Genomic DNA, 26,944 nt, shown 5'->3' on the forward strand with positions numbered 1-26,944 from the left:
GGACCCTGGCTCCCCCTGCATCCCCCAGCCAGAGTCCCCGACGACCACCCGAAGTACACTGCAGTTCCTCACCCACAAGACACCAGCTCCGAACCCAGCTGGCCCGGGTCACCATCCACACCACGGCCTCGGCCCAGCCGCCATCTTGGGCCACTACAGCACGAGGCCGCGTGGCCTCAACTCGACCCTCACCCTGGGCCCGGCCGGGCCCGACATCGAGGCACCAACCTCCCCCCGGGAGGCAGAGTGACCACTTGGCGAGTCAATGGGAGAAAGGAATCGTCAACGGCTCTCCCCGCCAGGTGTCGATCACCCCCGGCCGCCTGGGCGCTGGCTCCACCCCCATGCTGGGTGTCTGGACTCCCTCATCCCGGACCTCCCGGCCCCCAGGCGCGAGGGTCCGGACATCAAAGGGGACCAGACCTATAACTGGGGCAGGGCCAGACCAGGAAACCAGTTGTATCCTGGAGTCGAGAGACCCGAGAAGAACTCATCCGTGACTTGGCCTGCTGGCGCTGCCGCGGCCCTCTGCCTCGTGAAACCATCGTCTTGGCCTGCTGGCGCTGCCGCGGCCCTCTGCCTCGTGAAACCATCGTCTTGGCCTGCTGGCGCTGCCGCGGCCCTCTGCCTCGTGAAACCACCGTCTTGGCCTGCTGGCGCTGCCGCGGCCTCTGCCTCGTGAAACCATCGTCTTGGCCTGCTGGCGCTGCCGCGGCCCTCTGCCTCGTGAAACCATCGTCTTGGCCTGCTGGCGCTGCCGCGGCCCTCTGCCTCGTGAAACCACCGTCTTGGCCTGCTGGCGCTGCCGCGGCCCCTGCCTCGTGAAACCCTCGTCTTGGCCTGCTGGCGCTGCCGCGGCCCTCTGCTTTAAGAAACTATCACCTAGGCCTGCTGGCGCTGCCGCGGCCCGATCCACAGACACTCCAGCTCGAGGATTGTGAGCTCGCCTGTTACCACTACCTGTACCGGTCCGGTACCAAGACTGTCCCGCTACCCCCTTTCCCTACAGAGACTAGAAGTGAGAGGACCCCCGGGTCCAAGATATCCTGTATCGCTGATATCCTTGCCTTAAGAACCTTATATAAAGCCTTGAACTCGACTTGGTGTGGTGCCTGTTTGTGGGGAGGGAGGTAACTTGTCTGTACGATCGCCGGAGACGGTCCCCCTCGGGGATCTCTCCCTCGGTATCCGGCCGACCCTCAGGGTCCCCGTCTAACAGACGGGGCTTAGATCCAAAGAATGTCGTCACTGGGACCTCTTCTCCAATGGCTGGCCACCGTTTAGGAGGCCAGCCAATGGAGAAGAGGCGCGGGGCTTAACCTCGCTACTCAGAGTCATTAAATCTCACCAGCGAGACTGCGCATGTGCGCAGCCTACGCTAGCCAAGACCTAAAACGGAAGTAAAATCGATTCCCATGGCAAAATTCACCTGAACATAGACTAAGGAAAGTCTGAGATCATTCATACCCTCAATAGGATCCCTTACTAAGACAAGGCTTCAACTAGACAACCTAGTCTTTATATTTACCATTGTTCATGACTTAACGGAACTTTCCTGTTTTGCACCTTATTGCTTTACGTTGCACAAGATGTTATGTATACTTGATTTACCTGCATTTATTCGTTGTATAACAATCCTTACCTATTGTATAGCGCTCTGATATCCGCAAGGGTCTTGTTCGCGCTCTACAAAACTTTCAAAATAAATAAATAAATACATCTTCTTGCTATGTAAGCAGAGGTGTAACACGCATTTGGTGCACTCATTAAGTGTGAGGCCTGGGCAAAAAGCCACATTAGCACTCCCATTTAACCAGCCGTGTAGAGCCCAAGGTTACGAGGGATGTTGAGAATGATACAATCCCCATTAAGCCAAAGGATAAAATAAAAGCACCACAGTAAATAAACGCAGTTTGATATATTTTAATATGCATCACTAAATGTGTTTCAAAGTATGTTTATCAGAGTCTACTGGGTCTATATGGAGAATCCTTAGGTGCATGTGAGTGCGTTCATTTAGCTGAGCTTGTGGAACCTTTGGCAAATGTGCTTTGTGCTTATCTCAGACATGAGTCCCTTTCTCACTGCTCCATCAGGATTCAAGCAAGCCGGGCCGAAGAGGCTGAAATGCCAGAAACCAGTCCCCGGTAGCTTGTCTCCTTTCTGGTGAAGAATTGGCTTGGTAGTTTGGTCTGCCCTGTTCCCCTGATGCACTGGGCCAGGGACAGACTAATTTGCATATAGCCAGGTTCTGAGCTGGGATGGGGCAGTGAGATAAATAACGGTGATGGATCAAGCCCTGATCTTTGGACTGGGTAAGAGTGGTCTGCTTAATTCAGACACTCTGTTCATCACCACCCCCTTTTCTGTATCGTTTTTGGCCACTATAGGTGTGGCAGGGTATACTCAGACATGAGTCCCTTTCTCACTGCTCCATCAGGATTCAAGCAAGCCGGGCCGAAGAGGCTGAAATGCCAGAAACCGGTCCCCGGTAGCTTGTCTCCTTTCTGGTGAAGAATTGGCTTGGTAGTTTGGTCTGCCCTGTTCCCATGATGCACTGGGCCAGGGACAGACTAATTTGCATATAGCCAGGTTCTGAGCTGGGATGGGGCAGTGAGATAAATAACGGTGATGGATCAAGCCCTGATCTTTGGACTGGGTAAGAGTGGTCTGCTTAATTCAGACACTCTGTTCATCACCACCCCCTTTTCTGTATCGTTTTTGGCCACTATAGGTGTGGCAGGGTATACTCAGACATGAGTCCCTTTCTCACTGCTCCATCAGGATTCAAGCAAGCCGGGCCGAAGAGGCTGAAATGCCAGAAACCGGTCCCCGGTAGCTTGTCTCCTTTCTGGTGAAGAATTGGCTTGGTAGTTTGGTCTGCCCTGTTCCCATGATGCACTGGGCCAGGGACAGACTAATTTGCATATAGCCAGGTTCTGAGCTGGGAAGGGGCAGTGAGATAAATAACGGTGATGGATCAAGCCCTGATGTTTGGACTGGGTAAGAGTGGTCTGCTTAATTCAGACACTCTGTTCATCACCACCCCCTTTTCTGTAAAGGATAAAATAAAAGCACCACAGTAAATAAACGCAGTTTGATATATTTTAATATGCATTACTAAATGTGTTTCAAAGTATGTTTATCAGAGTCTACTGGGTCTATATGGAGAATCCTTAGGTGCATGTGAGTGCGTTCATTTAGCTGAGCTTGTGGAACCTTTGGCAAATGTGCTTTGTGCTTATCTCAGCCTTGTTTATGCCTGGAAAATTGAGATATGCATCTCCTGTAGTCTGTGCCATATCTATTTCCTGCTCCCAAATGCACCACTGTGGGTCTATCTTTCGCTCACCCTTGTGCCTGTGAGGTATCACACAATTCTATGCCTTTCTCTCATACTAACAACTTGTTTGTCATACTTTTGGCCTTCCAATTTCATCTTGTACCTCCAGGGTCTGTCTTGAGCTCTCGTTCAATTAATTAAAAGCTAGGCAAGTGCCTCAAAATAAATAGATAAAATGCTCACATTTCTGTGACTTTGACCTCCATCACACTTAGCTATGTGCCTTTGAGACCTGTTATTCTTCCATATAGTTGCCGGAGATCTTTCACAGCCTCTTGCCTTTGTGACAATCTTTCACTCAAATGTCTGTATTCGACCTCTTTAACTTGGGTCTCAAAGGTCACCCTCTTTTGCTGTCAATTCTGTACTGTTTCTTTTTTTCTACACCGTGTGCTGGTGGCTCGACGTTAAAGCAGCAACACATATGCACATACATATCAAAGAGTTTTCTTCCAAAGATAAACAAACACAGGTACTGTCACACATGTACCTTTGAGGAAGTGCCTAGTTTGTAAAATATTAAGTGCCAGGGCCCTTGTCAGGCGGTCACTGCAACTTGCACCACCCACTGCCCCTGCCAGCACTGCCACGGACAGTAACAAACAACAATTCTTATCATCATACTACAAGTGTGACAATTTTGACTACTGCAGGGACCCCAAAGATATAAGAATGGCTTTGGCGGCAGATATTAGCCATTTTTAATGTGCATTGAATTAATAAACAACTGATGTTTTTCTCATCTCTAAACTAGACAAACAGTGCCACCATGTGATGCACTGTAATAAGTGCCGGTGCTCAGCACCGGAAACCACCGGCTTAAATTAAGCACTGCTTTGAGAACTTTCTAGGTCGGTCAGTCTAAACTCGGATCTTCTCTACTGTGTCATACACACATTCTCTCAAATTTCCAGCATAGAGGCCTCCCCTCTTACAACATTGCATGTGTGCTACCTCTGTGCCTTTAATCTACACCTTTCTCACCTGTGTTGTGTGAGGTATGAGCCTATCTCTCACATGCAACTTTTACATCTTCCTTCATGACGTCTCTGTTCTGAAGACTCTTTTCCTTACAACTGTGCTTTTGAGGTCTGTCTCCCTAGTCTCTTTCTTTCTTTCTCTCTCTTGGGAGAATGAATAACAAGGGAGACTAGGAAATTATGGTGTTTCCAACCGCCCCACTCTACTCCTCTTCCCACCTGGGATTAAAAAGTGAATTAAAAGAGGTTGCTAGAAGGGAAGTGACTGGGAGCTGTGTCAATCCATTTCTTTCTTATTGGCTTAGCGGAGGCTGATGTAAGTGGCACTGTAACTCCTCACGCCTTCCATTCCAAACCAGCAACATAAATTACATTTGCTTTGTGAGCCTTAACTGCAGGCCAACTCCTTCATGTTCACATTTTGAAAAAGTTTGCATTTTTCTGGCACATTTCATGTGTCTGCAAAAAAAATAATGAATACAAATATGAATAAAAAAAGAGCATTGCACGCTTGCCTATATCAGAAATATTGTTTAATTATGGAGACAAATGACACTGCTGTTCAGAAAATCATGGTAAGCACGATAAACGCAGAAATATTTAGCACACACAAAATGGAATGACAAATTGCACTATCTTGAAATTATTAATTCAGCATATTTCATTGCAAGTGAAAGAGCTGTGCCAGCCATGAATCTGAGTTAGAGTATGAGCAGAATAACAAAAAGAAATGAGATCTACAGTGAGGCCTTGAACTTACGCAGTAACAGCCTGATTCATGAAACGAAAATCGGCTCGCAAAGGGCCAGATTCTGAGAATCTGGCCCTTTGCGAGCGCAATTATTGCATTTGGGATTCATCATCCCAAATGCAATAATCGCTATTACAGAATTCGCTATTGTGAGGAATTGCATTTAAGGAATCTCTATTAGAGATTCCTTAAATGCAATTCATCAACCAATTTTAAATTTCTATTTCGCTATATTTGGCCGCTATTTACCACGAAGTCTGACTTTGTGGTAAATAGCGAAAAAATAGATTAAAGCACTTTAGTGCATTTTTTTCTTTTGCATGTTACACACACACATGTCCTTTGGACATGTGTGTGCGCAACTCCAATGTAGATTACATTTCAGGGGTGCTACAGGGTGTCCTTTGGACACCCCTGGCACCCTTGAAATCGCTATCTTATTTGCGATTAGCAAATTGCTATTCGCAAATAAGGAATGTCTCCCCATTCATTCCTATGAGCCTTTAGGCCCATAGGAATGAATGGGGAGTTATTCCTTATTTGCGATTAGCAATTTGCTAATCGCAAATAAGGAATGTGTAGGAATCGCATTTCTTTATGCAATTCCTACATGAATCCCGTTTTGCAAGTCCTTAATAGCGATTCGTTATGAATCGCTATTAGGGGCTCACAAAACGGGAGATTGATGAATCAGGCTGTTAATTCCCTCGGGCAAAGCCTACGATTATAAACTATGCAAGGACTTGTCTTTTGAAGAGAGTCCGAACCTTTATTAGCACAGAGAGCCAGTTGCTAATATTCTGTTTGCACCTTCACTGGTCGGGCTTCTGCACTCCACAGAATAGGCATAGAACCCTCTTACAATGAAAAAAGTGTGGGACTGTGTTAATACAGGCTTGTTTGTGTATTGTGCAGATTACCCTCTGAACTCAATGCCATCTGTGATTGCTGAGATGGCCCATACAGACATGACATTTTATCACAAAAATTGCATTTAGATTAAATAATGATAATGCATAAATACAGATGTATTCGTTATGCAAGAATCTTATAGAGAGCCTCTATCGTTTAGTTCAGTTTCTGAATCTCGTAACTCACTGCTATGACATAGCAACTGTTGATAACAAAACTGGTTTACCCACTGTTGTGATGTCATTAAGGCCTGACAGGCCGGGCTGACAGGCATCCCTGAGAGCCTGTCAGCACTGCTCTGCTTGTCGGCTTTGACTGAAAAGAGAACGCACAGCTGCAGGAGGTGGACTGAAGGCAGGGATGGTGGTGTTTGGGGGTAAGGATGGTAGGTAAGCTATGTTTTTTTAACCTTGGGACAGGGATACGCAACAGAGACCATGTTATGTATGGCTCTCCCATTACTCCTCTGCCACTGCGTAGCAGCTGACAGCAGGGGAAGATGATTTCAGAGGGCATAGATGAAATTCTAGATGGGCAAAAGTTAATTATGGGGATGTTTTTCACTTTGGGATTCTAAGTGACATCATAAACACCATGAGCTTCGCTATTGTTGTCTATTTGATGTCATTCAGAACTCGTCAGTGAAAATCGTCCTCATTATTCACTGTTACCCATCTAAAAGTCTATATATTCAACACCATTCTAACTATAAAAGCATTTTGTAAAACACTCTATCCCCACACCCCAATCTTTCTAGAAAATAAACGCCATCATTAGCATAAGTGATGTTTGCTTACCATTGTAGGGCTTAGCAAGGCCCCATCAATGGATCCTTCCATTGCCATTTTCCTTAGACTTGCTGCGTTCTTCACATCATTAAACAGCATGAGGGACACACTTGAACCCGGAAAGAGCTCCAGTTGTTGTTTCAAAATCATTCTCTGCAGTCTGAGCACATGAAATGCGCCGCTGTGTCACAAGAAAATCTGCAGAAGTCACAAACAGATTGAGAGTAAAAACGATTTTAGTTTGAGCACTTTCATGGAACACCACAATCAACTGTGAAGAAAGTTGTCTCGAGTAGGGAAAGAAGTGGTTCAATACAAGCAGGTATTGATAGGAACCTTCGACTAACAGGTACACATGTCTGATTCCATACTTTGGCCAGTGATTGCTCCCACCACGCCGTGAAATTGTTTTACGGGCCGAGATAGGGGCCTAGTGGGCAGCTATGCTGATCAATTTTGCATTATTAGATCAATATCAACCTCTTTATGGACTCAAACCACCCCCAAGTAATTACATTTCTGAAATAAAATAGTTTGTACCTAATCTAAAAACTAAGAGATATAAAGTTTAGCAGATGCCATTAGTACACAAGCACCCTTTTATGAGCAGTCTCCCAAATCTGAGGTCTTCAGCGGTAGAGGGCAAATAACCATTGCCAACTAGAGTGTAAAGAGAAGTGCTTAACCACACTGACATTGTGGGTCGAGGGTTACTTGTGAGCTATCCTTGGCATCAAACGCCTCAACTGGGCCTACAGAACAGAAAAAAAATATTTAAAAATTGCACTTCTTTGTCCAATACCCAAAGTTGCCCTGATACGGATATCTATAGTTAAGTGCTTTCTTCGGAACATGCAAACATCTGCTCATTTGCAATACCTACCCAAGTAAATAAGAGGGTAAACATCTGATCAGCCCACCAGTTAAATGTCTAGTAGTTGGAAATCCTCTCCAGAAAATAAATCTTTGACGTGATTTTAAAATTTTATAAATAGTGCTTTGCCGATCTTAGAATACATTTCAGACTTGTTTTAATCTTAAAAGTGTATTTTTAAATGCAAAAATGGGAAAAATACGTTTGGGGCATCATTTCCTATCCTCGTTCAGCTGCAACGAGCTTCCTCTCCACAAGTCCGATTGACGAAAAATGCACAGATTTGTTTATTCATTCATACTCATTCATTTTTGGTTGTATATGGTACACACTCACCACCCATTCTGCAACAAGCCAGGTGCTGTAGACTATGAAGAATTGCCACATTTGTATAAACTGAAGATTCTAACAAAATTAAAATAGCTTCCAATTCAAATGAGAACATTTGTACTAAGAGTGCTCCCTATAAAATGCAAAGCAGAGAGTGAGAGTTTGCAGAAGGTACCATCTGTCTGATCACATTTATATTGCTGGATTCGTATGTGAATGTTTGCATACTGCAGCGTGCAGCATTGTATATGTTTCACAAGAACGATTTTATTCTGGTAAATAGAAAGGACACTACTTCTAAAACAGTGCTCCAAAACCTTGATTAATACATTTTTTTGACTCATGAATAAGAACATGTTGAATAAGATCCGCTGGGTGTATAAGTTATCTCTCTTCTGAAAAATCTGCATTTGCTAATGCCCTCGGAACCATTTTCACCAACATTTGTTTTTGTTAAAATGTTATATTGTCTAAATAACAATGTCAGAGAATGTTCACATCATTTGTTATGCACACAAAATATTGTATAATTAATTTGTTTTTTTCCTGCTGAAAAATTCAAACAACTCTATTGTATTCATATGGTCTGCAATGCTCTTTAATTTTCATGTTGCTTTGTGCTCAGTTGGAATAGATTGGGCGCCATTTTCTTTTTTAATTGACTGATCAAAGATGATGGATGCCACTTTGATTGGTAAATCAAAAAAAAGCATTTGCAATGCAATCGTTCTCGCCTTTGGAACCTTATATGTATTTAGCTATGCAGCACATTAGCCTGGGTGCAGAAACATCTACTGTTCTTTAACATGGAGGGAAAGTGAGCACCAAACTGTGTGACACGCCAGGTATGGGAACACATGGAGAGAAATATTGCCTTTCAGCTGTAAATGGTATAGTCCAAAGCTCTGTTTTTAATATAGAAGCAGGGCCTTCGGAGGTCATATATCTGAAAATACAGGATTTGAAAAAAATATTATTGTCTACGGGTGCTGGAGGAAGACTATTTCTATGGACTGGAATCTAGAGAATGCTAAAGTGATTCTGGTATTTTACTGACCTCTGCTGGTCGTTTTCTATCAAGAAAGTTAAATAGAGGCAGTTGCCAGAAAAATGCAGAAAGCAATTCAGGTATTTTACTGACCTCTGCTGGTTGTTTTCTATCCAGACAGCCACTGCTGTAAGACGGACTGTGGGCGGTAGGGACACGAACACTAGCTTCGGACCCCTGGCTAGAACACAGTACCTAGAGGCTGACGTACTAATTTGATAGGGCCAACTGCGGCCTAACTGGGCCTACCATTCATCACTATACTCAGGGTTCATTGCACTGCCTTCAAGCTTTGAATGCCGGATAGGTCCTACACCACCACCATTAGAGACCTAGAAGACCAAGGCCAAAGAAGACGTCCAGCAAAACACCCAACAAGTCTTAAACTTTTTTGCACCGGCGGACAAGCGCTCCTCGCCGAACCCTGCGGAGGTAGCTGACAAAATGGCCCTGACTAAAGACGTTTTTCTGAGCATGTTTAGGGATTTTAAGACAAAACTTCGGAAGGTTCTCAGCCAAGACATCCAGTAATTGTTTATAATCATGTAACTTTTACTGAACTACCTACCCCCTACCCCTCCCCGCTTTACTCCTCTCCACTTTCCTGCTACTGATTTCTGCCCTTACCTGTCCTGGCCCTAGTCCCCACCCTGTTTACCTGTGCATTTTCCCGCGTCATTTGAGAGTTAGCTATTCTGTTTGATGCCCGATGCAGCTACCTGGTTTAGCTATAGGAGAGAAAGGTCGGGGATTCCCTCCTTGGACGTCACCTACCCAGTCGGTCTTTAGCCAGACTTCCTTTAGTCTCTCCTGTCGTCTCTTCCCGGTTCCCCCCTCTATTTATTATCCCTACTTCTCTCCTCTCTCAATGTATTGAGTCTGAACTTTTCTGTCTGATGCCCGATGGAGCTACCTGGTTTAGCTATAGGGGAGATGGGCCGTGGACTCCCTCCTTGGTCGTTACCTACCCAGTGGACCTTCAGACAGTTTTCATTTAGTCTCTTCTTGTTGTCTCTTCCCCTATCCTCCCTTTCTCACCTTCCCTGTCCCCTCCCTTCTACGCTCTATTTATTTTGCCATCCATGTTCCTTAAATTGTTTCTTATTGAGACCTAGCTATTTGGCCAAAGCCCGATGGAGCTACCTGCTAGCTATAGAGGAGATGGGTTTTGGGACTCCCCCTCGACCGTCACCTACCCAACCGGTCTTTGGGCAGACTTTCCTTCGTCTTTCTGCCATATCTCCCTCCCATCCTGTTTTTCTGCAAACCCCTTCCCTCGACACCTGAGACCGAAATACTTTGTCTGATGCCCGATAGAGCTACCTGGTTTAGCTATAGGGGAGACGGACCGTGGATTCCCTCCTTGGTCGTCACCTACCCAGTCGGTCTTTAGACAGACTTCCTCTCGTCTCTACGGTTGTCTCTGTCCTTATCCTCACTATCTCACCTCACCTACCCCCCACTTCTTTTCTCTCTCCTTTCTCTCCTCTCCTAACGTATTGCTGACTGGTCGTTGTAAGGTATAATTGTTGATCTTTTTCTGTTATACTGTTAAACCACATTGTTGCACTTCCTTTCGTCCCTCCTGCTGTCTCCTCCCGCATCCTCCCTCTTTTTATGTCTCTCCTTCTCCCTTCTCTCAATGTATTGAGACTGAACCTTTTTTTGTCTGATGCTTGATGGAGCTACCTGGTTTAGCTATAGGTGCGATGGGCCGTGGATTCTCTCCTTGGTATTCACCTTACCCTGTCGGTCCTTAGACAGAGCTCTTTTCGTCTCTCCATATTGTCTCTTCTCCTATCCTCCCTTTCTCACCTCCCCTGCCCCCTCCACTACCTCTCTCTCTCCTTTCTCCCCTCTCCTAATTGTATTGCCTATTCTTTTTTGGGGATTTATTGTGTAATTGTTGAGCTTTTTCAGTTACATTGTTGATTCTCATGTAAAGCGCTCTGATACCTCCGGGTCTAGCCAGCGCTATATAAAACTCTTTAAATAAAATAAATAAATCAAATAAATCTCCAGAGCCCACAAAGTACATACACATTTAAGTATATACTTAAGTATATATACTAAAGTATATACAAGAGGTCTTGAATGCTCGACCTAAACATTACATTGTAAGAGCGTGAAAGTGCTTAGGTCTAGTGGAGTAACTAGTAGGGGTGGGGGAAGCAACGAAGGAGCTGGATGGGTGTGGGATAAAATGAAAATAAAGCCTGGTGTGCGGGGTAATGGGAAATGCAGCATACAAGTGAGAGCAACAAGGGTAGGTGGGAGAAGTACAAGAGAGAGAGCAGGACACGAGAAAAAACAACACAGAGTGGGGTCAGGCGGGAGAATCACATGAAGGAAAAAACTAGAACACATGTATACTCATGGAATGATTAACAGGAGAAGCAAAAGAGGAAGAGAGCAGAAAAACACATGCACTCTCATGGAACGCTTAGCCAAAAGAGAAAAATAGCCAGTTAAAGAGATGGTAAGTAACCAGGCAATGCTCCAAGAGGATGGCACATATAAGAAGAGGAAGGCAAGCCACTGCCACAGATGCAAGCAAATAAGTGTAACAATAAAGCCAGCCAGTGGTAATTAATGGATGGGCTCTGAGTTCACTGTAAGATTTTGGTAACACCACAAATGTTTGTGTTGTCTAGCAGGCAGGACTTAACCAGCACAGGCAAGGCTAATAGGTATTGCCTTTGGGACCTACAGACTTTGCCAGTGGTTTTAGCCAGGATGCACAGCATCCCTGATGCCGTGCAAAATTGCTAAAGAATAAAAAAACCTTTTTAATTAAAGTAGGTAGAGGGAACAAAGGGTGGGGGAGCAACATGGGTTGGAGCAGAAGCAACATGAATGGCATGGGTTGGGGAAGTACTACAGAGAGAAGGGGGAGGGTGAGAGGGGTGTGTAGAAGCAACAGAGAGTCATGCAGCCGGCCAATCAGTATTGTTACAGTTCATGGCCACGATTTTATTTCTGTGCAACCAAAGTAGTAAATGGGGAACATTAACCTCCACCTAACCGATGGTATGCCTTCATTTTATGACTTTTAGGTCTGCACACATTTATTTATTTTGGAGTTTTATATAGAGCTTACAAGACCTGGGGGTAACAGTATACATGTATAGAAACATAAACATTACAATACAGTGAGTAGCATCTAGAGTACTGGAGGTCAAAAAGATAGAGAACATTGGCCAGATGCACAGAGATGACGGTTGAGGAGAAATTCTTTTAGTCGTCTCTAAAAGATCGTAATGGCGGGATTAGTCTTGATGTGGGTAGGGAGAGAGTTCCAGATTTTTGGGGCATTCCCAGAGCAAGAGTGGGAGAGGGCTTTTTGTTTATGTCTTTTTGGGGGGATTAAGCGGAGCGATTTGGAGCTTCTTAGATGTCTTGATTGTCCAGCTTTTGTGAGTTTGGCAGCGAGGTAGTCCGGTTTGCCTGTGTGGAATGCTTTATGGGTGAGACAGGCAGTTTTGAAGGCGCAGCGTGCTTCAATGGGTAGCCATTTTAGGGCCTGTAATGCAAGGGTGATGTGGTCGTATTTCTTGGTACCCGTGACCAAAATGCTGCTGCGTTTAGGGTGGCTCTAATGGGGGCTGTGTGTGTTTTAGCTGTCCCAGTTAGTGTGGCATTTCCTTAGTCAAGTCTGGACAGAACTAGAGATTGGGTTGCAATTTTTAGGTCATTAGGTGGTATGAAAGGTTTGATTTTGTTGAGGATTTTTAGGATGTGGATTTAATGTGGGAGCTCATGTTAAGACTTGAGTCTAGAGAGATCCCTAGTGATTTATCTGAGTTTGCTTGAGTAAGTGTGCAGTTTAGAGAGTCACGTTTGCTTATCCATTCTTGGATCTGAGGGGGTTGTTCGTGATTGAAGAAAAAATTTCTTGGTTGAGTTTGAAGTGGTTGAGTGTTAGCCAATTTTCTACTCTTTTGAAAGAGTGGAGTTGAGACGGAGGATGTCATTGAGGGAAGAGATCTCGAGGTACAGCTGGGTGTCGTCAGCAATGCTTGCTTGTTTTAGAATGGTAGTGAACGGTTCCATGTAAATGTTGAAGAGTGTGGGAGAGAGGGCTGAGCCTTGAGGGACACCTCGAGTTGAGGGGGAGGTGTCGGACATCGAGTTTTTGATTTTTATGAGTTGGGAGCGGTTATGTAGAAATGAGGAGAACCATTTTAGGGTATTGCCATCTGCTCCGATACGCTTTTGTAGGGCATCTAAGGGTAGATTGTGATGTACCGTGTCGAAAGAAACTGATAGGTCGAGGAGGACAAGTAAGCAGCACCTGTTAGAGTCAAGGGAGTTGTGAATGTCATTGGTAATGCTTAGCATAGCGGTTTCTGTGCTGCATCCCTTCCTGAACCCGGATTGGCGGGAGTCAAGTAGGTTGTTAGATTCCAGGTGCTGGTTCATTTGAGAGAGCTCACATTTTTCCAGGATTTTGGCTAGGAAAGGAAGGTTGGTGATGGGCCTAAAGCTTTTGAGGTCATATGGGTCAGCATCAGTTTTTTTAGAAGGGGGTGACTTGGCCTTGTTTGATGCAGTCGGGCATCAGTCCATTGATTAGGGAGCTGTTGATAATCTTTGTCCACAGTGGGGGTTGGGGAAGGTTGAGGTTCTAAGCTAGGGAGGCGGGTAGAGGGTCTGCGTAGTGGTTGTAGGGTTTGGAGTTGGCAATCACATTGGAAATGTCCGCTTTGGAGAGAGGTTTGAAGTCCTTCCACCGCTTGGAGGAAGATGGGGGACTTGGGTGAGGGCAGATTTTGGGGGTAGACAGATGAGAGGTCTCGGCTTCGGGGAGCATGTTGTGAGTTGGTGTTGGGTTAGGTTTCATTAAGGGTGAGGATTTGCAGTGTTGGGATTGAGGGTGGGGGTCTAGGGAGAGCTCGATATTGGCGGTCTGTTCCTGGATGATGTTGAAATGTTCTTTGGGGCTGTTTTTGGCTTTGTCTAGTGCGCTCCGGAAGAAGGAGGCTTTCTCCTGGATTATGTGTTTTTTCTTAATTACTGTGTTCTTTCCTGAACTGGGAGAGGTTGGTTGTGGATAGGTTCCCTCTCCAGAGTTTCTCAGCGGCTCTTACTTTTCTTCTTTCGGAGTTGAGGTCATTGTTGAACCAGGCTTGGGAGGGGATGCCTCTGCCTCATTTCAGTTTCAGGGGGACTAGTTGGTCAAGAGCAGTTGTCATTGTCCTGTTGTACAGTGTAGTGAGCTCAATCATGCAGAGGTGGTCTGTACAGGTTGGGAGAAGTGATGTTATGGTTTCTTCAGAGAAGGGGATGTCCTTAAGGTTTCTGCTCCTTTGATGGGTAATTTGTGTTTTGATTGGTGGAGGTGCTGTTTGATTGAGGTTGAATATAAAGATGTGGTGGTCTGACCAGTTGGTTGGGAGAATGTTTTTGATGGTTATAGTTTTGCTTTTGGCTATGATTGCATCTAAGGTAGAGCCCTTGTTGTGGGTTTGTCCCTTACAGTGTTGGGTGAGCTAAATTGTGAGAAGGAGTTCATTTAGTGACTGTATAACAGTGTCCTTTTTGTTTTTCCAGGGGAGGTTGAAGCCACCCAGGATGATGTTGTTTTGACGAGTTATGTTGGTGTTGAGGTATTCGAAGGTGGAGAAGGAGGGGGTTTTGATTTCAACTATATTGATGCTGTTCTTATGGATGATGGCAATGCTGCCACTGTGTTGGTCTATTCCGTCTTTTTTAATGATGGAGAAGCCAGGGAGGACTAGAAGGTCAAGGAGAGGTTATGATGTTTCATTGGGAAGGGTTTCGGTGAGGAACGCGTTGTCAATGTCGTGACTCATTATTGCATCAGCCATCTCTATTGCGTGCTTGACTGCGGATCTGTAGTTTATAAGCATGCAGTTTACCTTGCCACTGTTGGAATGGATTTAGGAGGAGGGGGGAACTTGGGGAATGGCTGTGCATTGGGAGGGAAGTCTTGTAGACCAAGGTTGGTTGTTGTCTCTACCTATTCCGGTGATTACCTAGATGTTGGAAGGGGGAGTTTGAGTTGTTCTGGGGTCATAGGTTTTAGCGAGTGTCGTTGTCTCTCTCAGAGACATCTCAGGGTTCGTTCTTCTTGGTCTGAGAGATTGGGTGTTGCGAGAGGAGGAGCGCCAGCTGGTCATCTGGTGATTAGGCTGTTAAGGTGGCTCACTGGTGTTTATGAGAGAGGGGAGTATTGAGTGTTGGGCGGGGGAGGAGGGCGCAGTGGTGTTGAGAAGGATTTTGTTTATGGCCTGCGTGATTGTGTTGATTTGACTGTGGAGAAGGGATAGGTTTTCAGTTATGGTTATGAGGTGAGTCAGGGTCATAGGTAAGAGGGTGTCGAGTTGTTTTTCTATGCGTGTGAGGCGTTCAGTTATTACCTCCATTGTCTCAGGGGTAGGAGGAGGGGTGGGGGGCATATTCGACTGAGGCTGTGAGTTGGGACAGGAGGGTTGAGGGTTGTTAAGGTAAGGGGTGGAGGGGTTGGGGGGCAGATTTGGTTGAGGGTGTAGGTTGGGACAGGAGGGTCAAGGGTTGGGAGGGTTAGGGGAAGTGGAGAGGCAGGTGTCTTCCAATAGGCGGTGATGGGGGGGATTGTGGAGGATGTTTCTCAAGAGTATTGGTGTTGTTTTGTCTGAGGGTTGGGCGTTGGTTAGGAGGGTGTTCATGTTAATGTGAGTAGGGGGTATGTTGGGACAGGACGGGTCGAGGATTGGGTCCTCACATAGTCCTCGAACCCCTGCAAACTAAATGTGCAAATAAAAGTGTTAACTCCTTTAAAATCCACCATGCTTTGCGCTGCGTGCTTTTTATCCCTCACAAACTACTGAACGGATTTACACTAAATCACATAAGCATGCTTCCTGCGTAAAATGTTTTACTCAGGACATAGCAATGTGGAGTTGCTGGGGAGAAGCACATGGGCAAGAGAGAGGAATACAGTAAAGTTTTTCTCACAAGTTTGGGGTAAACCTGTTCATCAATTTTTGCTGTAGGCTCGAGCAAAATTTCCCTAGGGTAACTAAAATGGGCAAAAAATATTTTTTTTCACCCCTACATCATTTGTATCCCCTGAACAGATCTGTACGTAAATCATCATGCCAGACTTTAGATGAATACGTTGTCTGACTGCCAAATTTAGTGCAGATCCGCCCACAGGTGGAAAACTTACAGGCAAATCAAAAATGCCTTTTCAATGGAAAGTGCAGCTGAACTAAAACTACAGAGCGGAGACTACAGCTGTGTAACGGTGTAATTACTACACACAGACATTTTTTCATGGAAAAAACAAAGATTAACGGGACGTTATGTTTAGGTATTGAAATGAGATAAGACACTTAAATTCACAAATTATAGTTTCATGAGCTCACTATAATTTGTGTCACTACCATGCACTGCTTAATGACCTCTCATATTACATCACTCATTCTATGTTAAATGCCATAATTGATTACATCATAGTCATGTATAGCATTGAGTGACTGTGTACATGCATGGGTGCAAAGAATGGAAATAGCGTAAACCCTGGATGCAAGTGCAGTTGTGCATGTTGAAAGTTAAACGGTATACCTTTAAATATATTTTTTTTAAATCAGAAAAGTTTGTAGTGCAATGTACTACTCCATGTTAAACAATATAAAGGCTCTAAACACACCTGATCTGGATTGCAGATATATGGTTCATATTGAGTTGTGGCTTGAAGTCAAAGACTGTTGAAAAGAATCTGTGAGACAAGCCAAAGGTTGTGTTGATAATAGATATTCCACCATTGGATGTCTGGTCATGTGCCCATGTTCAATAGTTCAAACATAGTGCTCTAGAAAAATATGTATTGAAGGGGTTTAGAGGGTGGGGATGTTTATTTCCACACCTTTTCTGAACATTTGAGGCACTGTAGGTTGTTAAATAATTGAACGATGAGCCACTTACAGGTAGTTTAACTCACACTAGAGTTGTTAGCACGTGGCCAAGGCTGTATGCCATTAAGATCAGCTCAAGAAAGTGCGTAGTGTTAGAAAACTACAGAGGATTGTCTATAGCACCTGGCAGATGTCTTGTCAGTGGTAAATGCATGAAGGTGTCTTGCCATGCATACCCGTCAACCTTCTGACTTAAAACTGTGAGTCACATGAAGTCTTAAAGAGGGTGATCACATTATGGTAAATTGTGAAAGAACTATTTGGAGGGTGTTCAAGGTTTAAAAAGGGGGTGATCACTTTAAAGTTTATGGAGATTTGTTAAGTTGGCGAACAACAATAAAAACAGGGTAAAAGTCAAGAAATGTGGGTGACTTGATAGATATACTATTTGATCAAGTGTTCTGTCCATTATCTCGTGACTGGCGATAGAAAATTGGTCACAGGTGTAGCGTGTGGAATAAATTCACATTTACAAACTCTATATGGCGCTGTCACGATGACTGGATGATGTAATTTAACATGTCCGCATGCAGCAGGGGGTGGCGGAAGGGGGAATCTTCCTGCACCGCCCAATCTCCCACTGTGCACAGCCTTTGGCAGTGTGAAGTTTTGGGCTGGCCCCCTACCCAACCCACTACAGAAAGCAAACCTTACAGCCTGATAAATGGTGGTCGGCTGTAGGGTCTGGCTTTGTTTTTTGGTACTGCTGAACCATCACAGATACTGCAGTATGGGCACAGAGTACCAGGTGCTCCTATTGTAGAACCAGTATCCCAAATTCTATTTTTTTTTATTTGTCTTAAGGGGGTGAGGTGTCTTTTTGGGACTATGTGCCCACACTGCTCCCATATGGGCTTTCTCAATTTTTTCAGGAATATGAAAACTATTCCCCTAATGGCATAATCGGCAAAATTTTGTTCAGAGTTGCTGCCAACCAATCACAAATATTTGTACAGCGGTATCGTACTGAAATGTCTGACTGCAGAAAAAGCTCCCAATCAGAAGGCTCTATTTTTGGACTTTTTGGTAATGTGGGACTCTCGCAGGACCAACCATCCAGATATACCTAACTTTTTCTGGAGCATGGACCCTTTCATGCCCAACCCAAGCAATGCTTTAATTGGTAATTTCTCAAGAAAAGCAGAAATAATGTACACCTAATTAAAAAAGCAAGCTTTTTGTGTAGAATTTTGCCTTTTGGCTTAATTAGATGCAATTCCATTTCGCCATGTTTCCGAATCAGAGAGCAAAATTACCTATATGGAATTTACATGGAACAGGGCACTTTTAGGGTCCTCATTTTCTTGGGCCGCGCTTAACAGATCAGCACTAAACTTTCCATTAAGAAGCTGAGGTGGACGGTTTCGTGCAGCTTTGGCAAATGCCGACAATGTCAATAAAGAAACAAATAATGTTCTTCCAAAGGAAACTCTGACCCAACTATAACTACACAGTGGCAAACACCACAGTGTAATGTGTGCAGGTGTTACTAAGAGATTTGAGCTGACTTGGTTGGAAAGGGGCTATTACCATTCTCAATTAGTGTGTTTGCTGCACTTTTAACATAACGGTCTATAACAGTATAAACAGAGTCATTAGACTGCCTTAGTTTTTCAGATGCTTCTTTTTACATAGAGATTGTCTTACTTGTCAAGTAATACCCCATTTGCTACATAATTTTCAGATATTAACGACCGAATGTTAGCTCAAATTGATCAAAATCCACTACAAGCAATGCACACAAGGCACAACACTTAACTAAAGTTAACTAGTCGTTTTTCAGCCTCCTATTTCCATATACAGGCAATGCAAGAAATGACAAATTTTACCCAATTACTTTAAAATCCCCAATGGACGAACTAAGGAAACAGCTTTCGCCTGCAGTAGGAAACAAACACTTAGGATGCAATTTAACAAAAGGTGGGAAGATTGAGTCCTTCTTTGGTATGAAAACTGTTTTGTTTCCAGTGTATGATATTTCATGCTTATAGACACTGCTCTCAAATAAGCAGTTATTTCAGACTGTGTTTTAAAAGCAGTTGGTATTTCAAGAGAGCACGCAAAGTTTAGAAGAATCAAAAACATGTTGCATAGTGTGTATCCAATATATTAAACCCTAAAGAGCCTTTCAGTACATGTACACACTAAAAATGAAAGACATTATACTCTTCTACAGCACTTTTTCCACAAGTAAAAGTGGTAGTTCTAAATGCAATATAGAATAAACAGTAAGTAAACCAAAGTTCAATTCTGGTTTCAAAACAAAATATTGTAAAATCTAGAGTGGCATGTCCTTTGTTAAAACACTTGTGTACATTGAAGGGTTATTTCAATTGAGTACAACATTGTGATACATAAAGGACAGTAACAGTAACTAAAATGGCCTTCATGCAATTCTGTGCAAGTCAAATCATTAATCATTGGTGAATAACAATCTTAATATGATTTAAAAAGGGTATATAGTTTTTTACTTAAGAAATGTAGAATTCGATGTCCGGATGTGGAGGATTAAGCTCAAGAAGTTAATTTAACTATATACAAGCCGAGGTACAAAGTTACACTTCTACAAAAAACACCCGCCAAGAGCTATATGTTAATGGCGCTCAGCCTTTCTCGTAATCATTGCCCAGGGCAAAATGCTGAGAAACTCAGACTTCTCTGCACCACACTTCCTTTCTCCAAGTAATCCCGTTCAGCCTTTTTAGGTCTCGGCTAGCCGCGCGGAAGTGCGTCTCCGCCGAGAACCTATTGCTGCCGTGTCTGCTTCCCAGGAGACAATCCTGGCCACGCGCATGGCGATTTGAAACTGCCACGCGCACGCAAACGCGCGCTGTGGCCAGGCGCTGTCTCCTGGGAAGCTCGAAACACCACACATGCATGCGCATACACACAGACACACACACAAGCGCCCATGCACAAACGCACATACATACAGAGACACCCCCCCCACATACACACACAAGTGCACCAAGGCCCCCCCCTCCCCTCCCCCATCCCCGCCGCCGTCACCGTCGCACACATACATACACACACGAGCATACACACACACACACACGAGTGCACCAAGCACCCCCAGCCCTTTTGAACTTACCTGGCCAATCTCGGGGGACTATGCTCTCAGCACGCGGCGCGCAACCTCCTGCTGGCGCGGCCCCGGGGCTCTCCACCGCTCACAGGAGCCCCGGGCCGCGAGACGCATTGACTCCGCCTGCCTCCTCTTCCGGTCCGGACACGGCCCCGCCCCCGTCACAGGCGACCTTGCCTGACTTCCGGTGCGGCGGGATTCCGGGGGCATTTTCTGTTGCTCCCCCTCCCCCCTTTTGCTCCTGCTGCTTGTTGTTTCCACTGCTCTGCCCTTCCAGTCCGCCCCTTGAAGACTGTTGTCTGTCTTCTGCAGGCTTCGCTGAGGCAGAGTTTAAGTAGTCAGGGAGGCAGAGCGTACGTTCAGCATGGGCTATCCCCTCTGCATCTATGCCCGGCAAGGTAAGAATGGAACGAGCGGAAAAAGTGGTTTTTGACCAATTCTTTCACTTTGGCAACTTTTACAATGTTGTGTTTTTTTATTGTTTACATTTCGTCTTTTTGCTATACAATTGCATTTACGGTTTGTTTCAGCTTTTGCACTCACTCTAGCTGTCACATGCATCTAATACATTTATTGGACATTGGGTTTGTAAATTGAGCTACCGACATTCTGCAGCCTGCCGTGGGGCTGCTTCGAGGCAAAACACCACATCGGCCCCGCCCCACGCACACAGAATACACACCAAGGTGACGTGGGGTCTGGTCCAACGACAGAGACACAAACCCAACAGGCTGAAGACACACTCTCATTTCACCACTACCCCAAATTAGCATTTCAGGGTTTTTACATTTTAGACAGTTATGTGATATGTTTATTTGGGCGCCGATAGTATGAAAGTTGCTTGTTTTTCCAAACAAGAAACGTTATTTATTTTTTTAAACAGAAAGTGAAATCCTGCACAGACTGTTCTGCTGTCTGTATACCCAGCACATACGATATTTCAGTGTGTACTTTCAGTGATCATGCCAGGCACTACAAACAGCATATTTCGACTACAGAGGTCGAGAGTTTTGAACTGCTGTCTGCAGGGTTCAGGGGCCCCAGCTTTCACTGGGGGACAGACCTTCTTTACATGTCATGCACAAGACACTTCAAAGGGCGTGACGAAGAGCCGGCATCATGTATAACGTCTGTGGTTCATCACAATTACGTCACGCTCAATAACATGAAACCACCGTGGAATTTGGACTTTGAAACCGCTGCTTTTATGAGAAAAAAAATCAACCCACGCGTCGCCCCCCCTCTCTCTGTAAATAAGCACGGGTGTGTACTTAAGTGTACATGTATGTGCATTACATAATTATAAACATTCCCTCTTAGGCACGGGCACACATCTGTACGAGTACTGATGTGCGCCATTGAGGAGGTAGCTAGGGGGAAAAAGATGAAGAGTTGCGGGGCAATAGGGCAAATAGGATGATTGATAATGGGATCAGGCAATGGGGATACTGGTGTAAGCTTGAGGGCCCGCGTGAGTGGCCTTGAGAGATAAGGGCTTTGGTCTTGAGCACACAGCAGAATGTACACTGTTATGCACCATGCATGCTTTGAGGTGAATGCATTAATACTGCACATTCACAATAATACTCGTCAGTCTTATTTATCTATGACATCTCAATCCTAACAGGATCCTATACTTTATTCTTCCTATGACGACCAGATCGTATGTGGCTCTGTGTGTGTGGGTGTGTGGCTGTGTATGTGTGTGTGTGTGTGTGGCTGTGTGTGTGTGTGTGTGGCTGTGTGTGTCTGTGTGTGTCTCTGTGTGTGTGGCTCTGTGTGTGTGGGTGTGGCTGTGTGTCTGTGTTTTTGAAACATAAGTAAAATGTGTTATTTGCTATGTTAATAGCTCAAACTCAGGCAAATACGCGACCTATTGCATTGCAAATCCAATAGGTCTCGCATTTGCGAGAGATTAAACTATTGGCATTGTAAATGACAATGCCATTTATTTCTCTGTTTTCAAAACCAACACATAAATAAAAATATTGTCATTTACAATGCCAATAGCTCTAACTTTTGCAAAGGCGAGACCGTTGCATTGTAAATGCTTGTTTTCTGTGTTAGAGAGCAAAGTTCCCTTGGGGAATTAACATAGGAAATCACACATTTGGGATCCCCCCCTATTTCTTGGACCCCGCGTGATAGAGGAGCTTAAAACTTTCCTTAAGAAGCTGAGGTGGGTTAACTTTTTTAGGATCGTTTCATGCAGATTCAGCAAATGGGCCAAAGTTACTGTTAAAACAAAAAAACGCTCTTCTGATAAATGAATTATAATGAAGGATACTGACTGTTGGAAAGGCGACCCCAGGGGAGACAGAAGGGGTCTGACTGTCCGCCCCGAGACCCGCCTCTCTGTATGGAATAGGCCGAGCACCGTAGGGAGGCCTCCTTGGCGAGGCTCCTCTCCTACAATCGTAACAGCAGGGTAATCACACTACTTACAGATAGACACTACACAGGAAGGAGGTTCACAAGAATCTTTATATAAGTACTCAAAGCAAGTTCTTGGCCGGATAGCGGCAAGGATCGAGGGATCCGTAATGTCTCGATTTCGGGGAAAAAGGGGGTAGCGGGACAGTCTTGGCACCCACTGGTGCGTGGATAGTTCAAGGGTTCAGGCCGCGACAGCATCAGCAGGGCCTCGGAGATAGTTCAGCTTGGACAGGCCGCGACCGCGTCAGCAGGGCCTCGAAGGTAGTTCAGCTTGGACAGGCCGCGACAGCGTCAGCAGGGCCTCGAAGGTGGTTTAGCTTGGACAGGCCGCAACAGCGTCAGCAGGGCCTCAAAGGTAGTTCAGCTTGGACAGGCCGCAACAGCGTCAGCAGGGCCTCAAAGGTAGTTCAGCTTGGACAGGCCGCGACAGCGTCAGCAGGGCCTCAAAGGTAATTCAGCTTGGACAGGCCGCGACAGCGTCAGCAGGGCCTCAAAGGTAGTTCCGCTTGGACAGGCCGCGACAGCGTCAGCAGGGCCTCAAAGGTAGTTCAGCTTGGACAGGCCGCGACAGCGTCAGCAGGGCCTCGACGATAGTTCCAGGTGTAAGAGTTCGGGTCAGGATCAGCCGCGACGAGGTCAGCAGGGCTTCGACTCCAGATACAACTCCCGTCCTGCTCCAGGGCTGGCCCAGATATAGGACTGGAGTCCTTTGATGTCCGGACCCTCGCGCCTGGGGGTCAGAGGGGCCGGGATGAAGGTGTCCAGACACCCAGCAGGGGGGTGGAGCCAGCGCCCAGGGTGGCTGGAGGGCGATCGATACCAGGCATCCGGGGACGGCTGGAGGGCCATCGAAACTTCCCGCCTCTCGGATCTGTCAAGTGGCCTCTCGACCACCTGGGAGGATCTTGGTGCCCCGATGTCGGGGCTTCGCTGGGGCCGGGGCCAGGGTGGCGGCTGCCACGTGCTCGGGACGTGATGGGCCCAAGATGGAGTCGGGCCAGAGATGGGGCCAGGCATGGTTGCTGAACCGGTGGCGTTGGCGAGCAGGGCCCGCCGGGGGCCAGGAAGAGGGAGAGCCGTAGGTTGCCAGGGGGCGGCCCTCCTTGCGGGTTCGGGAATGTTCGTGTCAGGGGGGTCGACAGCAGATCGACGGTGGCCCGATGTCGTCCGGGGCCCGCCATGTGGGAGGGGTAGGCCCACGCCACGAGGCCGTGTCCAACACACGTCCCCTCCAGCTGAAGGCGGGGAGAGTCACCCATCGTCCTGGGGACTCTCTTCGTCGAGGCGGAAGAATCGGGACAGGCCATCAGCGTGGCGTGGTCGTTGCCAGGGCGATGCTCCACAGTGAAGTCCATCCCTTGGAGGGAGATGGACCATCGCAGCAGCTTCGGGTTTTCGCCACGCATATGCATCAGCCACCGTAGGGGCCGGTGGTCTGTCTGCACCCGGAAGTGGGTGCCGAAGAGGTATGGCCTGAGTTTCTTAAGGGCCCACACGACGGCGAAGGCCTCTCTCTCGATGGTGCTCCATCGTTGTTCTCTGGCCAGCAGCCGCCGGCTGATGAAGGCGACTGGATGGTCAATTCCCTCGGGGTCCATCTGAGATAGGACCGCCCCGATGCCGTGTTCCGAGGCGTCGGTCTGGACCACAAATTCTCGGCTGTAGTCGGGGGCCTGGAGCACAGGGGCGGTACACATGGCTGTTTTCAAGGTCTCGAAGGCCACCTGACACGCGGGTGTCCACTGCACTTTCTGTGGCCGGTTCTTCGAGGTCAGTTCCGTGAGGGGCCCCACAATGCTCCCATAGTTCTTGATAAAACGCCGATAGTACCCCGTGAGCCCCAGGAAGGCTCGGACGGCGGTCTGGTTGGCCGGGGGTTCCCAGGCTAGGATGGCGTCGATCTTGGGTTGGAGGGGAGCCACTTGGCCGCTCCCCACTTGGTGTCCCAGGTAGGTCACGGACCCTTGGCCTATCTGGCATTTGCTGGCCTTCACAGTTAGCCCGGCCCGGCGGAGGGCGGTCAGGACCTCCCAAAGGTGTTTCAGGTGCTCAACCCAGTGGCGGCTGTAGACCGCAATGTCATCTAGGTAGGCGGCACTGAACTCTTCTAGCCCCGCCAGCACTTTGTTTACTAGTCTCTGGAAGGTGGCCGGGGCGTTTTTCATGCCGAAGGGCATCACCTTGAACTGGAAGTGGCCGTCGGGGGTGGAGAAGGCTGAGCGCTCCTGGGCGCTAGGGGTGAGGCCGATCTGCCAATACCCGGCGGTGAGGTCGAAGGTACTGAGGTACTTGGCGGCCCCCAGGCGGTCGATCAGTTCATCGGCCCGGGGGATGGGATGTGCATCGGTTCTCGTAACAGCATTCAGCCCCCGGTAGTCGACGCAAAACCGGAGTTCTGGCGGGGTGCCAGGGGCGGCTGCCTTGGGGACCAGGACCACTGGGCTGGCCCAGGGACTGTCGGAGGGTTCGACTACCCCCAGGGCCAGCATCTTGGTGACTTCCTTCTGGATGCAGGCCCGAACTCGGTCGGGGACCCGGTAGGCCCGGTGTCGTACTGGCTGACTGTCCCCGGTGTCGACATCGTGGACACACCATTGGGTAACCCCGGGGGTGAGGGAGAACAGGTCTGTGAATTGACCGAACAGTTCCTGACAGTCTCGACGCTGCGCGGGGGTCAGGTCGGGGGAGAGAGAGATCCCTTCGACGGAGCCGTCCTTCTCCGTGCACTTCAGGAGGTCGGGCAAGGGCTCGGAGTCGTCTTCGGTCCCATCGTCGGTGACGAGTAGCAGGCTCAGTTCTGTGCGGGCAAAATGAGGTTTGAGCCGGTTGGCGTGTAGAACCCGGAGGGGGTTCCGGGGAGACTCCATATCCACGAGGTAAGTGACGGGGCCCTTGCGCTCGATCACCTTGAAGGGCCCCGACCATTTGTCCTGGAGGGCACAGGGTTCGACCGGGGACATGACCCAGACCCGCTGGCCCGGCTCGAACTCGATGGAGGAGGAGTGCTGGTCGTACCAGCGTTTCATGTCCTCCTGACTGGCCTCCAGGTTGGCCTCTGCAAGGGCCCGGAACTTCCGAGTCTGGTTTCGAAGGGTCAGGAGGTATCGGTAGACATCCGGGGGTGCGCCTTGGACGGTAGTTTCCCAGCCCTCTTTGACCAGGCTGAGCGGACCTCGGACAGGGTGTCTGTACAAGAGTTCAAAGGGGCTGAACCCCAGGGATTTTTGTGGTACCTCCCGATAGGCAAACAGGAGGCAGGGCAGCAGGACGTAGTGGCTCCTCTAGGCCCTGTATCATCCCCTTGAGTGTCCGGTTGAACCGCTCCACAAGTCCATTCCCTTGGGGATGATACGGGGTGGTGAACTGGTATGTGACCCCGTACTGTTGCCACAGGGACCGCATATATTTAGATATAAAGTTTGTGCCTCGATCGCTCACGACCTCCCGGGGGAATCCTACTCGGGAGAAGATCCCCATCAAGGCTCGCCCCACCACGGGAGCGGTGATGGTTCTGAGGGGGATGGCCTCAGGATAGCGGGTGGCGTGGTCCACTAGGACAAGTATGAAGCGATGCCCTTGCGAGGTTTGAGGGTCCAGGGGCCCCACAATGTCTATTCCCACTCGCTCGAAGGGGGTGGTCACTACTGGAAAAGGTTGGAGCGGGGCCTTCACCTTCCCCCCGCTCTTTCCGCTGGCTTGGCATGTCGGGCAGGTGCGGCAGTGGTTATGTACATCAGTGCGCATTTTGGGCCAGTAGAAATGGGTCACCAGGCGGCTGTAAGTTTTGTCCTGCCCCAGGTGCCCTGCGAGGGGCACATCGTGCGCCAGGTTCAAAAGGAAGTCTCTGAATCGGAGGGGAACCACTAGCACTCGGCTGGCCCCCAGCTCGGCAATTTTCTGTTCACTATATAGGAGGTCGTGGTCCCAGTAGACCCAGTGGGACCCTGAGGTGTCCCCGGTAGCTTGGGCAGCGGCTTGTTGGCGGGTCCCCTCGAGGGAAGGGCAGGTCTTCTGCTCCTGCCGAAACTGTTCTCGGGTGGGACCACCCTCTTGGCGCCATTGGGCGAGTTCGGGGATGTCGCTGAGCTCGTGGTGGTTTTCGGGCTCCGAGGGCCTGGTCTCGGAGTCGCATTCTTCATGGATGGCCGAGGGTGGTGGCTCGGGCCACTCTGGCTCTTCGGTCGGGGCGGCCTCGGTCGCGGCCGGGGCTCGGGCCGCCATAGATCGGGTCGTCGCACAGACCCACTCTGGTAGTCCCATCATTCCTAGGTGCTCCCTCCGCTCGACTTGGGCCCAGGGAGAGCACTCGAGGTCGTTCCCAAGGAGGCAGTCCACGGGGGCGTCGTCCCGGACGGTCACCTTGAGGGTGCCCGACACTCCCCCCCCATTCGAAGGGAATTCGGGCCATCTGGCATAGAGTTTCGGAGTTGTCGGCGGCCCTCACGGGGCAGCGTACGTTCGGGATGATCTGTTCG

At 47.6% G+C, this 26,944-nt stretch overlaps 1 protein-coding gene across 1 annotated transcript in view; it reads right to left on the reverse strand.

Annotated features, from left to right (window-relative positions):
* TPRKB (TP53RK binding protein) overlaps positions 1-26,944 on the reverse strand; it is a 103,320-nt gene that overhangs the window by 51,474 nt on the left and 24,902 nt on the right. Inside the window, exon 2 of the mRNA XM_078656957.1 lies at positions 6,784-6,972. Within this exon, the coding sequence (XP_078513083.1) occupies positions 6,784-6,924 (141 nt within the window). The 5' untranslated portion in view covers positions 6,925-6,972. The remainder of the gene's footprint in view (positions 1-6,783; positions 6,973-26,944) is intronic.

Source organism: Lissotriton helveticus, chromosome 1_1, assembly GCF_964261635.1.
Source record: "Lissotriton helveticus chromosome 1_1, aLisHel1.1, whole genome shotgun sequence".
Taxonomy (NCBI): Eukaryota; Metazoa; Chordata; class Amphibia; order Caudata; family Salamandridae; genus Lissotriton; species Lissotriton helveticus.